This window comes from Gadus chalcogrammus, chromosome 23, assembly GCF_026213295.1.
Source record: "Gadus chalcogrammus isolate NIFS_2021 chromosome 23, NIFS_Gcha_1.0, whole genome shotgun sequence".
Lineage (NCBI taxonomy): Eukaryota > Metazoa > Chordata > Actinopteri > Gadiformes > Gadidae > Gadus > Gadus chalcogrammus.
The window spans coordinates 4,074,116-4,086,615 of NC_079434.1; the positions used below are offsets into that span (position 1 = coordinate 4,074,116).

Sequence of the window (12,500 nt, forward strand, 5' to 3'; positions counted from 1 at the left end):
TTGACTTGGAGCGTTCGCACACCGTCAAAAAGTTGAAAAATGTTCAACTTTTTCGGCAGCGACGGATCCGTCATCCAATCAGATCGCGTATGAATTTAAGCACTGTGACGCGACTCGGGCTCTGACGATACTGGAAAGCGGGAAAGCGGGTAATCTTGCGGTGCAGTGGGCACGAGGCCTAACGCCTCGTGCCCACTGCACCGTCAGTCAACGGACGTCAGAAGGCGTGGCTGACGGATGGGGGAGTAGTCTTTGCAGATGCATCCGTCAGCCAATCAAATCGGTTCGCCGGGTTCTTCCCGCTTCTTCCTGCTTGTTGCGAGGCAAGATTACCCGCTTTCCCGCTTTCCAGTATCGTCAGAGCCCGAGTCGCGTCACAGTGCTTAAATTTGCATACGCGATCTGATTGGATGACGGATCCGTCGCTGCCGAAAAAGTTGAACATTTTTCAACTTTTTGACGGTGGCGAACGCTCCAAGTCAACGGACGGATCCACAATGCATTGCGCGACCGTCCCCATTCAAAGTCAATGGGCAACGGACAACTGACGGAGGTAGTGGGCACGGGGCGTTAGGGTTGGGGCTATGGCTATCAGCTGACAGCCAAGACAGAGAGAGAGAGAGAGAGAGAGAGAGAGAGAGAGAGAGAGAGAGAGAGAGAGAGAGAGAGAGAGTGTAAGGGAGTGTAACTACAAACTGCAGTTGAGGGTTGGATGAGCTCCTGGAGGACGGCTGACTGTCCTTATTTATACATCCCCATGACGAACACACCATCATTGCATTACTTTATTTTATTTGTGTGTGTGTGTGTGTGTGTGTGTGTGTGTGTGTGTGTGTGTGTGTGTGTGTGTGTGTGTGTGTGTGTGTGTGTGTGTGTGTGTGTGTGTGTGTGTCTTTTTTTGTGTGTGTGTGTGTGTGAGTGTGTGTCTTTTTTTGTGTGTGTGTGTGTGTGTGTGTGTGCGCGTGCGCGTGCGTGTGTGTCTGCATGAACAAAATGTCCTGTTGGTTAAGAGAATTATGTGCAATCTGTGAATGTGTGCGATAGGGCTGGGTAAAATCAATTTAATCGATTTTCAATCGATTTCATTTAAATTTTGCAATATCGATTCACAGGGCATGAGATCGATTTAAGTTTAAACTGTCCAATTTACAAGTTTGCACTTAAAACCTACATTTGTATTTTGTAACACAGTTGAGCCATTTTCATATGATCGAATCGAATCGAATCGACTCGAATCGTGATTATTAGATTCAGAACCTTATGAATCGAAATCTAATCGATTTAGGAAATTGGCCACGATACCCTGCCCTAGTGTGTGAGCGTGTGTTTGTGTGCGTGCGTGTGTGTGTGTGTGTGTGTATGTCAAAGGGGCTATTGGTCAACACAATGCCGGTTTTAAATAACATTTTATTCTTATCTGGACAAAACACACACACACACACACACACACACACACACACACACACACACACACACACACACGCACACACACACACGCACACGCACACGCACACGCACACGCACACACGCTCACCCTCTCGTGGAACTCTGTGATGAGCCATAGCTCGCTGTCCAGGCTGCTGCCGCGGCGCTCCGCTCCGATGTAGCGCAGAAGGTTCTCGTGTCTCATGCCCGGCGTGGCGTAGATGTCCCGCTCACTCTCCCAGGAAAACTTGTCCTGGAGAGAGAGAGAGAGAGAGAGAGAGAGAGAGAGAGAGAGAGAGAGAGAGTGAGAAAGAGAAAGAGAGAGAGAGAGAGAGAGAGAGAGAGAGAGAGAGAGAGAGAGAGAGAGTGTAACTACAAACAAAAGTTGCTGGTTCCTTCCATCAATGACTAATTGGCTCGTCTCTTTTATCCAAGACTTTGAATAAAAAGGTAAACCTAAATTTTGATCTGAAAGTGCACCATTAGCTTTCAGTCACACACACCTGCATAGGGAACACCTTGACTGCCACATATTCGTTCATCATCTGGGCCTTCCACACGCAGCCAAAGCGCCCCCTGGCTTTGATCTCCAGCAACTGCAGGGGTTTGAGCCCCACCAGAGGGGAGGAGGGCCCTGGCCCCGGGTCCTACAGGGAGAAGCGTTGTGGAGAGAGAGAAGACATGAGTGAGAGACTTACTCATTCATCAGAATGTAGAGATCAGACTGATGCAATTCCTGGTAAGATGAACACTTAACCATAAGTGTGTGCTGATATGTGTCTTTGTATACTATTTTCTAGTTACTATACTGTTGTCTATTCTATTCTGCTGTATTCAACGCTACTGTGTTCAAGTCTAATCTATTCTACAGTATTCTTCCAGCAAAATGCCACAACACTGTTTATCATTTATATTGTTCTATCGAGAGCAGGCATGCTCCGTTTGGAATGTGGAAATTAATTTCAAGTTTGGGTTGGTAGTTTGATTCTTCAGCCACTCCTAGATAAACCTTGAAATCCAAGAAAATGCAGCTCTTAACTAGTAACAAGGAGGGTGTCACCTTGTAAAGCCTACGAGTGTGATTTAGAATTGACTGAGGGGTTTTATATTGAAAGTTCTTGGAGTGCCTATAGGGGCTAGAGAAGTGCTATATAAAGACAGCCCATGTTTTAATGGCGGCTTGAAATGCCATCCGAAATTGAACTGGACTTCTCCTAAACTGCAGTGTCACGAGCTCAACACAAGGGGGAGCAGAGACACAATCTCGGTTTGCCTGTGTACAGGTTGTCTGTCTGAAAACGTATGTGTGTATCTATGTGTGTTCCTCTATTTATGTATGTGTGTATATTTGTGTGTGTGTGTGTGTGTACCTGTATGTGTGCGGTATGTGTATGCGTGTATCTACGTGTGCGTGTCTGTGTGCGTATATCGATGTTTTAATGTCTGCACCTGTATCTTCATGGAGCTTTTGTATGTGCCCTTGTACGTGGGGTTGTGTGTGTGTGTGTGTGTGTGTGCCCTGACCTCGATGATGTCCACGTGTCCGTACGGGGGCTTGCGGTGGCGGTACATCCAGAGGGCGGAGAGCAGCAACAGGGACAGCGTGGTGATGGGCAGCAGGCAATACACACTCACACTGAGCACACTGGAGCTGGGGGGAGGTTTTTGGAAAGCTGAGAGAGACACACACACATAATTATAACGATTATAGATAGATAGATAGATACATAAGAACTTTATGAATCCCCCGGAGGGGAAATCCCTTTGTTACTATCAACAGCCCAACAGGGTAAAATACACTACAATAAGATTACAAAGTACTAAAGAAAAAAAAAATACGCTAAAGTAAATGCTTAAGGAAATGCTAAATTAAAGACAGACGGAATAAACAGGGCAAACAAAACAGACAGTATCTAAATCATTAATTATAAAGTGTAAAGTGTAAATTATAATGTGGCTAGTAACACAGTATAATGTTATGTTCATATCAACAAATAAGACACCCAAACACTCGGTCACACATGCTCACACACAAATACAAACAAAGAGATGGTTTATAAGTTAAGCCAAAAACAGAATAATAATCATGTTTATATTGAACACATAAACACACATAGGTAATACGGACAAACGTCTCCCATCACTATGCTAACAGAAAATATCACATAACAATGCACTACAGACACACACACACTCACTCGGTCCGTTGGGGGGCTGGTGGGTGAAGCGCTCGTTGCAGAAGTTTCCCTCACAGCAGCAGAAGAAGACCTGATGACTGTCCTCCGTCGCTACACACTCCTGGCTGAGAGAGAGAGAGAGAGAGAGAGAGACTAAGACATTACACTCCTGTTTGAAATGTATATATATATATATATATAGAGAGAGAGAGAGAGAGAGAGAGAGAGAGAGAGAGAGAGAGAGAGAGAGAGAGAGAGAGAGAGAGAGAGACTAAGACATTACACTCCTGTTTGAAATGTATATATATATATATATATATATAGATAGAGAGAGAGAGAGAGAGAGAGAGAGAGAGAGAGAGAGAGAGAGAGAGAGAGAGAGAGAGAGAGAGAGAGAGATTTTTCAATTACATTTATTGACATTAAATAATATCAGAATATGTAAAATATGTCTCGGGTAAAAGTCTCCAAATTGTTCATAGTTTTATAAGATCTGAATTTTGACGTTACAGACTTGACATTACAGCCCAACTCTGATACTGCATGGTGGCCTGGGTTATCTTCCACTTTGTTGTACCTACTACCAGAGATTGAGACTCATTCATTTGGCGTCTCCCACCAGAAAATGTTGTGGTTGCCATTTTGTTTTATTATTTTTCCCAAACCATGCTCCAAAAAGGAAATTAGTCACAGAAAACTTTTCAACCCCACTTTTCGACCCATCGGTCCAGAAACACCCACAACATTGCATGTGAGATGGACATTATCCCGTTTTGGGAGCAAAGTCATCACTGCTCTCTGACAGGAAAGTGGTCAAACACCCTCAGACAGGCCTTCATTGAAGACTTCTAAAATGTGTCTCTTAAAACATCCCAAAAGGCTTTATACAACTCCACAGTCAAGCCATCAGCACTAGGGGTTTCTTCCATCCATGCTCTGCAGTGCAGAGTGGAGACTCTAAAGGTCTTTCAAGAAGCAAGTTTAATTCACTTGACACCTTAGGTAATCCTTCACAAAAGGCTTACAGAGGTTCTTCCTTTTCTGTATATTCACTGCTATACAAAGCAGAATAATACTGGACAGCCCGCCTTTGTATCTGACTGGCATAGGTGATTCCCTGCTCAGTGTCTGATAGGAGAGAGTGAATGGATTTAGTTTGTCCATTCTTCTCCTCCAGACTGAAAAAGAAACTCAAAGGCACATCCATTTTTGTTTCAATATCAGCCTGTTTCATGGTTGGGTTGTAGCACGCGCATCCACGATTACAAGCTAAACTGACGGCACTCAAAAACACTGTGATCGTGCCTGATCCGTGCTCCCGGACAGGTGTGCGGACAGGAGGAGAATCTTTCGAGCTGAACTGTAAAAAACTGAAGTGGGCGACAGTGGACCGAGCACAGGTGGTATGTGGTGATGTACTGAGTACATTTAATATTATCTGTATTCAGCCTAACATTTTCAAACAGGTAGTTCGTATACAATACAGGGGGACGTATCGTGTGTGTGTGTGTGTGTGTGTGTGTGTGTGTGTGTGTGTGTGTGTGTGTGTGTGTGTGTGTGTGTGTGTGTGTGTGTGTGTGTGTGTGTGTGTGTGTGTGTGTGTGTGTGTGTGTGTGTGTGTGTGTGTGTGAATGAAAAACAGTTGTTATTCTTAATGTTGTAACTTGCCCCTTGCTCTGTGTGTGTGTGTGTGTGTGTGTGTGTGTGTGTGTGTGTGTGTGTGTGTGTGTGTGTGTGAGAGAGTGTGTGTGCGTGTGTGGGGGGGGGTTATAGTTCTATCCCTTTGTACAGTTGTCAACAGTAACCAACAAATAATATAATTGTAAGGAATGCATCCTGCGTTCTGAACAGGGTTGCAAGGCCACACTGTTGTATTCTGTAATATTTTATAACATCGGTCATAATTGTGCCACTTAGGGAGAAAAATATTTACTGAGTTGTAACGCGGTATATAAAGTTTGAGAACCACTGTTCTACACAATAGGGAGAAGAAACAAAACGTTTTGAAAATAAAAGACCCCCTCCACTGCTAGTATTCAACGTTTTCAGACATGTCCTCTGCATTTTTTCAGCATCTTTGTATCAGGAGGCTCGACCCTGAGAGTGATTCAGACTTGAGGCTCTCTATGGAGCCATCGGTGTTGTTTAGACATCAGTGGAAATCTCTGGGTGGCTTAGGGGGGTTGGCTTGCAAGGGGCAGCATATGACGTAGGGTCTAAGTTCGCAAGATAAGTGCGGCCTCTGTCACTGTAGTTTGTTTTGGTTGGACCGCAGACAGCATGGAGGCAGAACGGGCAGAACGATCATTTTAAATGCAGTTCAGCTCCCGGAATACACTGCCGGACTGCTTTGGCGGTGGCCGGACGCTCCGGGAGCGAGAGAGAGAGAGAGAGAGAGAGAGAGAGAGAGAGAGAGAGAGAGAGAGAGAGAGAGAGGGAGAGAGAGAGAGAGAGAGAGGGAGAGAGAGAGAGAGAGGAGAGAGAGAGAGAGAGAGAGAGAGAGAGAGGGGGGGAGAGAGAGAGAGAGAGAGAGAGAGAGAGAGGGGGAGAGAGAGAGAGAGAGAGAGAGAGAGAGAGAGAGAGAGAGAGAGAGAGAGAGAGGGAGGGAGAGAGAGAGAGAGAGGGAGAGAGATGACACCCCTGAGAGAGAGTCTAGTCTGACACAGAAAGACAGGGAGACAACACTTGTGAGAGACAAACATAGGACTCGTCTATAATGGATAGAGAAAGAGACATAGCCCTACTGTCAGAGAGAGGGAGATCAAGAGAGAGGGAGAGAGAGAGAAAGGAGACAGATAAAGAAGGATACAGAACACGTCAAGGCCATCAAGAACAAATATTAATAGACAAACATGAGGACCATGGACATGAAAAAGCCACCAGAGGGAGAAGGAGGGTAAGCGAGAGGTGGCGCAAGAGAGAGAGAGAGAGAGAGAGAAAGAGAGAGAGAGGGAGAGAGAGAGAGAGAGAGAGAGAGAGAGAGAGAGAGAGAGAGAGAGAGAGAGAGAGAGAGAGAGAGAGAGAGAGAGAGAGAGAGAAAACGAGATGAATGCCATTTCCAGATGCCTCATCATCAACAGCTAATCAGTCCCCGTCTCCTGGGATGGGTGTTCTTAACGAGACGCCCTGTAGTCCATCACTGTTGATGCACCCCGATAACGCATCATGGCCTCACATCTTCACGCATCGCCGTCGCTATGGTGACCAAGGCGATGAGACGCGCAGTAGTTCTGGCCACGGCGATGACGGTCTTGATTATGACCATAGCGCTGGTGTCATGGCCCGGATTTCTCATTGACAGGTCATGACCACAGAGGGGATGGCTTCACAGCGGCATTGCAGAGTCGCCTTAGCGTTAGCATTGCAGAAACTAATACTGGATTCACCTCAGATGACTGGTGGCCATGTAAGAGCTAGTTAGGAAGCATGGTGCGTGGTATGGCTGGGGTGGCTCAGGGAAGGAGCAGCGATACTAGGATTTTATGCGAACAAGCAGGCGGGATCTTGCATCGATTTCTTTTCCAGACAGCTGATCTCTAGAAGAGGAGTGATTCATCCCAATGGATGGCAACTCTTTCTCTCTCCCTTGCGCGGTAGAAACTTTAACTCCCTTTATTTCTCTCATTCTATGTCTCCATATCTCTCTCACACTCGCTCAGGGTCTCACTCTCCCGCTCTCATGACTTCAGTTATCTATGTATCTACCAATACATACCATTTAAATGGGAATTACGTAAGGATTGGGAAAAAAGCTGTCCATGTGAGGGTGTCTGAATTTTTGTGTGAAAAACAAACAACAAACTTGATGTCTCACTAGAAAATTAATATCATATCATATTACGAGCTCCCTGCCGATAAAGACATATAAACATGTTGATAATATGTTCAACTCAAAGTTAATATGATTGCTGTGGATATTCTATTATAAAGAAGATACATGGTTTAAGTGGATGTGGGCTACTCAATACTTTTCCAATTCCATCACCAGGACCAGTCATTATATAATCAGCAGAGTTGTCTATCATCTTGCTAGTTTACTCTTCTTAGGCAGCTGTGAGGTGGCCGTCATCTGTAATTATACCAGAGGCCAACATATACCTGCTATATCCTGTGTGTTAGACCTTGAAGTATATTGCCAGGAAGCATCACCATGTCAGCCTTGTTAGAGATATTGGCTTAAAACACATCTCACAAAGTCTGATTCTCCACAGTGCTTTTTTTCCACAAACAACAGTTACTTTAAATTATCCTCCCGTTGCCAAGGACGCAAGGAAAGAAAGAATGCGCCCTTGGACTAAATGAAGGTCAAATACAATTACATTTTCTTTCTAAACCAGACAATTTCTGGATTCATGGTAGACTCTCTCTCTCTCTCTCTCTCTCTCTCTCTCCCTCTCTCTCTCCCTTATCATTTTTGGGATGTTTGTGTTGAAAATAGCAAAAAGAAAAGGGCAAAAGTAAAACAATAAAAGTATCATTATTCAACACCAACATTTACTTCTTCACTTTTAAATCAGTGGATCAATCATGGTATATATATAGTTTCTGGTATCATCTAAACTTTTTCTATGTGAACATTTGGATTATAACTATGCATACAGAACGGATTTAAATCATAGAATCTACCATAGAACTACAACTCCAACATCCAAAAACAAGTAATGGATGAAAATGGGCTACATATATATTTGCACACCCGTCAACAAACGGGGCGGTGGAATGACAGGAATGTTGTCACGGCGATGATGAGGACGGCCTGTCACCTCCAGGAGACACAAACAGGCCATACCGTCGTCCTCTTGTGTGTGTGTGTGTGTGTGTGTGTGTGTGTGTGTGTGTGTGTGTGTGTGTGTGTGTGTGTGTGTGTGTGTGTGTGTGTGGTGGTGGTGTGTACCGGTCATAGCAGTTGTAGTCGTCGAGCCAGCAGCCCTTCTTCACCAGCTCCACGCTGCCTGAGGTGTTCCTCCAGGAGGCGTAGCAGTGGGAGCGCTTGTCCTTCTCCCCCTCGCAGCGCTCCACCCCGCTCTGGTTCGTCTTCTCTATCTCGTAGTTCACGTTGTAGTACAGACACTCACGCATGTCCACCTCCCCATGGCTTGGCCCTGATAGAGAGAGAGAGAGAGAGAGAGAGAGAGAGAGAGAGAGAGAGAGAGAGAGAGAGAGAGAGAGAGAGAGAGAGAGAGAGAGAGAGAGAGGGAGAGGGAGAGGGAGAGGGTGAGAGAGAGAGAGAGAGAGAGAGAGAGAGAGAGAGAGAGAGAGAGAGAGAGAGAGAGAGAGAGAGAGAGAGATAGAGAGACAAATCAAACGATTAGGTATTTTCAGGTCTTTCCCACAATGCAAAGCAACCACAACTTTTACAACTTTTACTAATTTAACTACATTTATTACTAGTGATTCACCACCAACACACATTGAAACACAGACACATCCACATAATTGTTGATCAGGTCCTTGATCCCGCTGCCAACAAAAATAAGTAATTATGACTATATTGTTTTTATAGTATTTACAGTTTTTCTCGATGGTTTATACAGTATACACACAAAAATTGCACACAATTCGGGAAACTTCATGCTCATGTATCAACTACAAGAGTCCAGAATGGTTTCGGGTGTTGGCCAGTAGGTGGCACCCTTCCCAATGGCCAAAATCATCAATTCCCGATGCCCCAGTGCAGAGGGGACACTGTGCTGCGGAAGGTGCCGTCCTTCGGAGGAGACAAAACTGAGGTCCTGACTCACTGAGGTCTAAAAGATCCGTGGGCACTTATTGCTGAGTTGGGTATTCCCCAGTGTCCTAAAACTACCCAACCAGGCTCATTCAATCTGCCCCCCTAATCATGCCCCTGATTAATTGGCTTATTCATTAATTCCCTCACTCTCCACCTCAAGCGTGTGTGGTGAGAGTTCTGGCGCTGATTGGCTGCCGTGCATCACCTAAGTGGGTCACATTGGTGGTGGTTAGTGAGGTTCCTCCCCTTCACTGTGAGCGCTTTGAGTTTCCAGAAAAAAATGCGCTAGGCCTATATGTATTATTACTGTTTGGGGGAAAAAAAAAATGTTTTGAGAAGAATTTGTGGAGTTTTGACAAAATTATTAACTCTTCTCAGGTTTGTGTTTAGAGTTTTGAGAAATTGAGCTATTGTTTCAGAAAACGTGTATAAATGATTGAGAATAACTGTATAAAGAGAACAAACCTTAAATATCTGCACTTCCCAAGGAGGCTAATGGCTCTTCTCTCTTCTGTGTAACATTTGGTAGCTTTTCCCTCTTTTTGGTTTTGTTCCCACTGGAGTTTCATGTTGCTGCTCAACATGCCTCCTTGAACAATTAGTGCCTGCAGAACACACCAAGTGCTGCAAACTGTGTTGAGATTGTGGAGGTGCCTCAAATGTCTTCTCAGGTTCTCAGTGATGCTGGAGCTATGGCTAATTCTAGTACATATGCTACAAAGGATGGAACCCTACAGCGACACCCGTGGGTGACGCCAACGTTAGCACCTGCCAGTCTTTAGTCTGAGATACTTGAATAGAGACACCCAGAAGGGGCTCATACCCCGACCCAAACCCAGCACAACTCCTACAAATTCAACAACCCTCATCGAGGCTATTTAATCATTTAGCGGACTGAATGCATATACACACACATAGAGGTAGCATGCATTGGTTAGCTTCCAGAACGCCTACAAGTAGACTGTGTGACCTCAGAACCTTTTGGCTGTGACTCAATCACCCTGGCATCAGCCATGTTTTTAATGAATTTGTTCATACACATAACTATCCAACTTGACACAGACGAGCAAAGATAAGTGTGAAGACCAGCAAACATTACTGCCACTCTCCAGTGCTGTTTTGCCCCATTGGGGATGGATGCCAACCATATCCTGCCCATGGTTGGATCCATGATCCACCCTTCTCTTTCTCTGTCTCCCTCTGTGTGGTTTCTGGAACACGGCGGGCCAAAGGTTGTACAGTTCTGTGTCAGTTGATAGTATAATGCATTAGAGCTACCTTAATGCTTTCATACAATACAGGGGGACAGAGGTCACTGCTGAGAACCTTCTAGAAAACCTGACAATAGCTGTAATCCTACAGGGGTTTTTGCTGAAGAGATGACACGTGTCGTCTAGGCTCCTCTGCTTCTTGGAGAGAAAACAACTCTCCCGAGGGACACAAGAGCCAGACGTTTAAGGTGAATCGCACCTTCTTTTAGTCAACGTCAGTCGGCGGTGGCAACGAGCATCAGAGCCCGCTGGCGCAGACGTGAAAGATTTACTTTTTCCAAAATGATAAATAATTAAAATAAAACGCAAGCAAAACACGTCTCTAGATGAACAGGGTATCATGTTCCTCCTGCTATGAGCTTGTTTTCTTCAACTGTCCTGGCTTAGGGGACAAGGACGTGGTGGTGGTGGTGGCGGGGCATGGGGCTCACAACAGAAGTAGCGGAATTAAATTAGTCCCGACACTACAATTCAGTACGATATAAAAACCATCAGCTGTCGGCGCTAATTAATCCAAGAACCACGGTATAATTATCGCCACAACCCAGTTTTGGATGCGGTGTGCGGGGAAGCGCAGGGTGGCATTTGGAAAAGCGCTCTTCCAGCCAAACGCTGGTGAGTCCTGGCAGCAGTGTGGCGAGGCAGTGCCTCCGCAGCCAGACACTCTGGACCCCGGCCAGCCATCGCTGGAAGTCTCCCTCCAAATTTTTTTTTAACTGAAAATTCATTAGGGCTGGTGGTAACACAAGTGTGTGTGTGAAGCTATGAAAGAGCCCGATTAGCGCGCAGCTTAGCGGAGCAAGAGCCAGAGAGAGAGGGAGAGAGGGCGAAAAGAGAGCGAGAGAGTGAGAGGGAAATAGAGAGAGAGAGAGTGAGAGAGAAATAGAGAGAGAGAGAGAGAGAGAGAGAGAGAGAGAGAGAGAGAGAGAGAGAGAGAGAGAGAGAGAGAGAGAGAGAGAGAGAGGGGGAGAGAGAGAGAGAGAGAGAGCGAGAGAGAGAGAGAAGAGAGAGAGAGAGAGAGAGAGGAGAGAGAGAGAGAGGGAGAGAGGGAGAGAGAGAGAGAGAGAGAGAGAGAGAGAGAGAGAGAGAGAGAGAGAGAGAGAGAGAGAGAGAGGGAGAGAGGGAGAGAGAGAGAGAGAGGGAGAGAGAGGGGAAGAGAGAGGGCGAATAGAGAGGGAGAGAGAGTGAAAGAGACAGGGCGAATAGAGCGGGAGAGAGAGTGAAAGAGACAGGGCGGATAGAGAGGGAGAGAGAGGGAGAGAGGGGGGGAGAGAGAGGAAGGGTGGGAGAGAGATGGGGAGTGAAAGTGGGAGAGAAAGAGAGAGAGAGCTAACCACCCGCTACAGAAACAAACGGCCGTGGTTCATTCATGTCAAAGCTGAATAACCAAACAGCCCGTTTCATTTATTGAAGAAAATGCTTGGAATTAAGTCAATAACTGGAAATATTAGCATACAATTATGCTTTAAGACGGTGAGATCGTTCATTAAAATTAACCATGAAAAAATGCGGCTATCGTGATCAGGGATTGACAAATATGTATTTAGCAACCTGAATTATAAACGACATGTACTTGTAATACTTATATATGATATCATTATGAGACATTTCAATGGGATTATGTCTGGAATTCAAAGTTGGGGTTCTGGTGGTGTTAGACCAGCTCTAGAAGGGTCTGTATGAGAGACATCATCATCATCATCATCATCATCATCATCATCATCATCATCATCATCATCATCATCATCATCATCGTCATCATCATTAGTAGACTGGAGAGAGCAAGCAAGCTCCACCACACACAACCCAAGCAAGTGGAACAATATGTTAATGTCAACCTGCCTGAGTGCTGCATTTAAATAATCATAAATGATAATCATGAATGCATCATGCTCA

General features: G+C 45.3%; 1 protein-coding gene across 1 annotated transcript in view; it reads right to left on the minus strand.

Annotated features, from left to right (window-relative positions):
* The window catches only part of LOC130376764 (activin receptor type-2B-like), a 35,552-nt gene that overhangs the window by 6,067 nt on the left and 16,985 nt on the right, over nucleotides 1–12,500 (minus strand). The window contains exons 2-6 of the mRNA XM_056583631.1: nucleotides 8,497–8,704; nucleotides 3,624–3,727; nucleotides 2,950–3,098; nucleotides 1,929–2,072; nucleotides 1,535–1,678 (exon numbers count right to left, since the gene is read on the minus strand). Of these exons, the coding sequence (XP_056439606.1) occupies nucleotides 1,535–1,678; nucleotides 1,929–2,072; nucleotides 2,950–3,098; nucleotides 3,624–3,727; nucleotides 8,497–8,704 (749 nt within the window). The remainder of the gene's footprint in view (nucleotides 1–1,534; nucleotides 1,679–1,928; nucleotides 2,073–2,949; nucleotides 3,099–3,623; nucleotides 3,728–8,496; nucleotides 8,705–12,500) is intronic.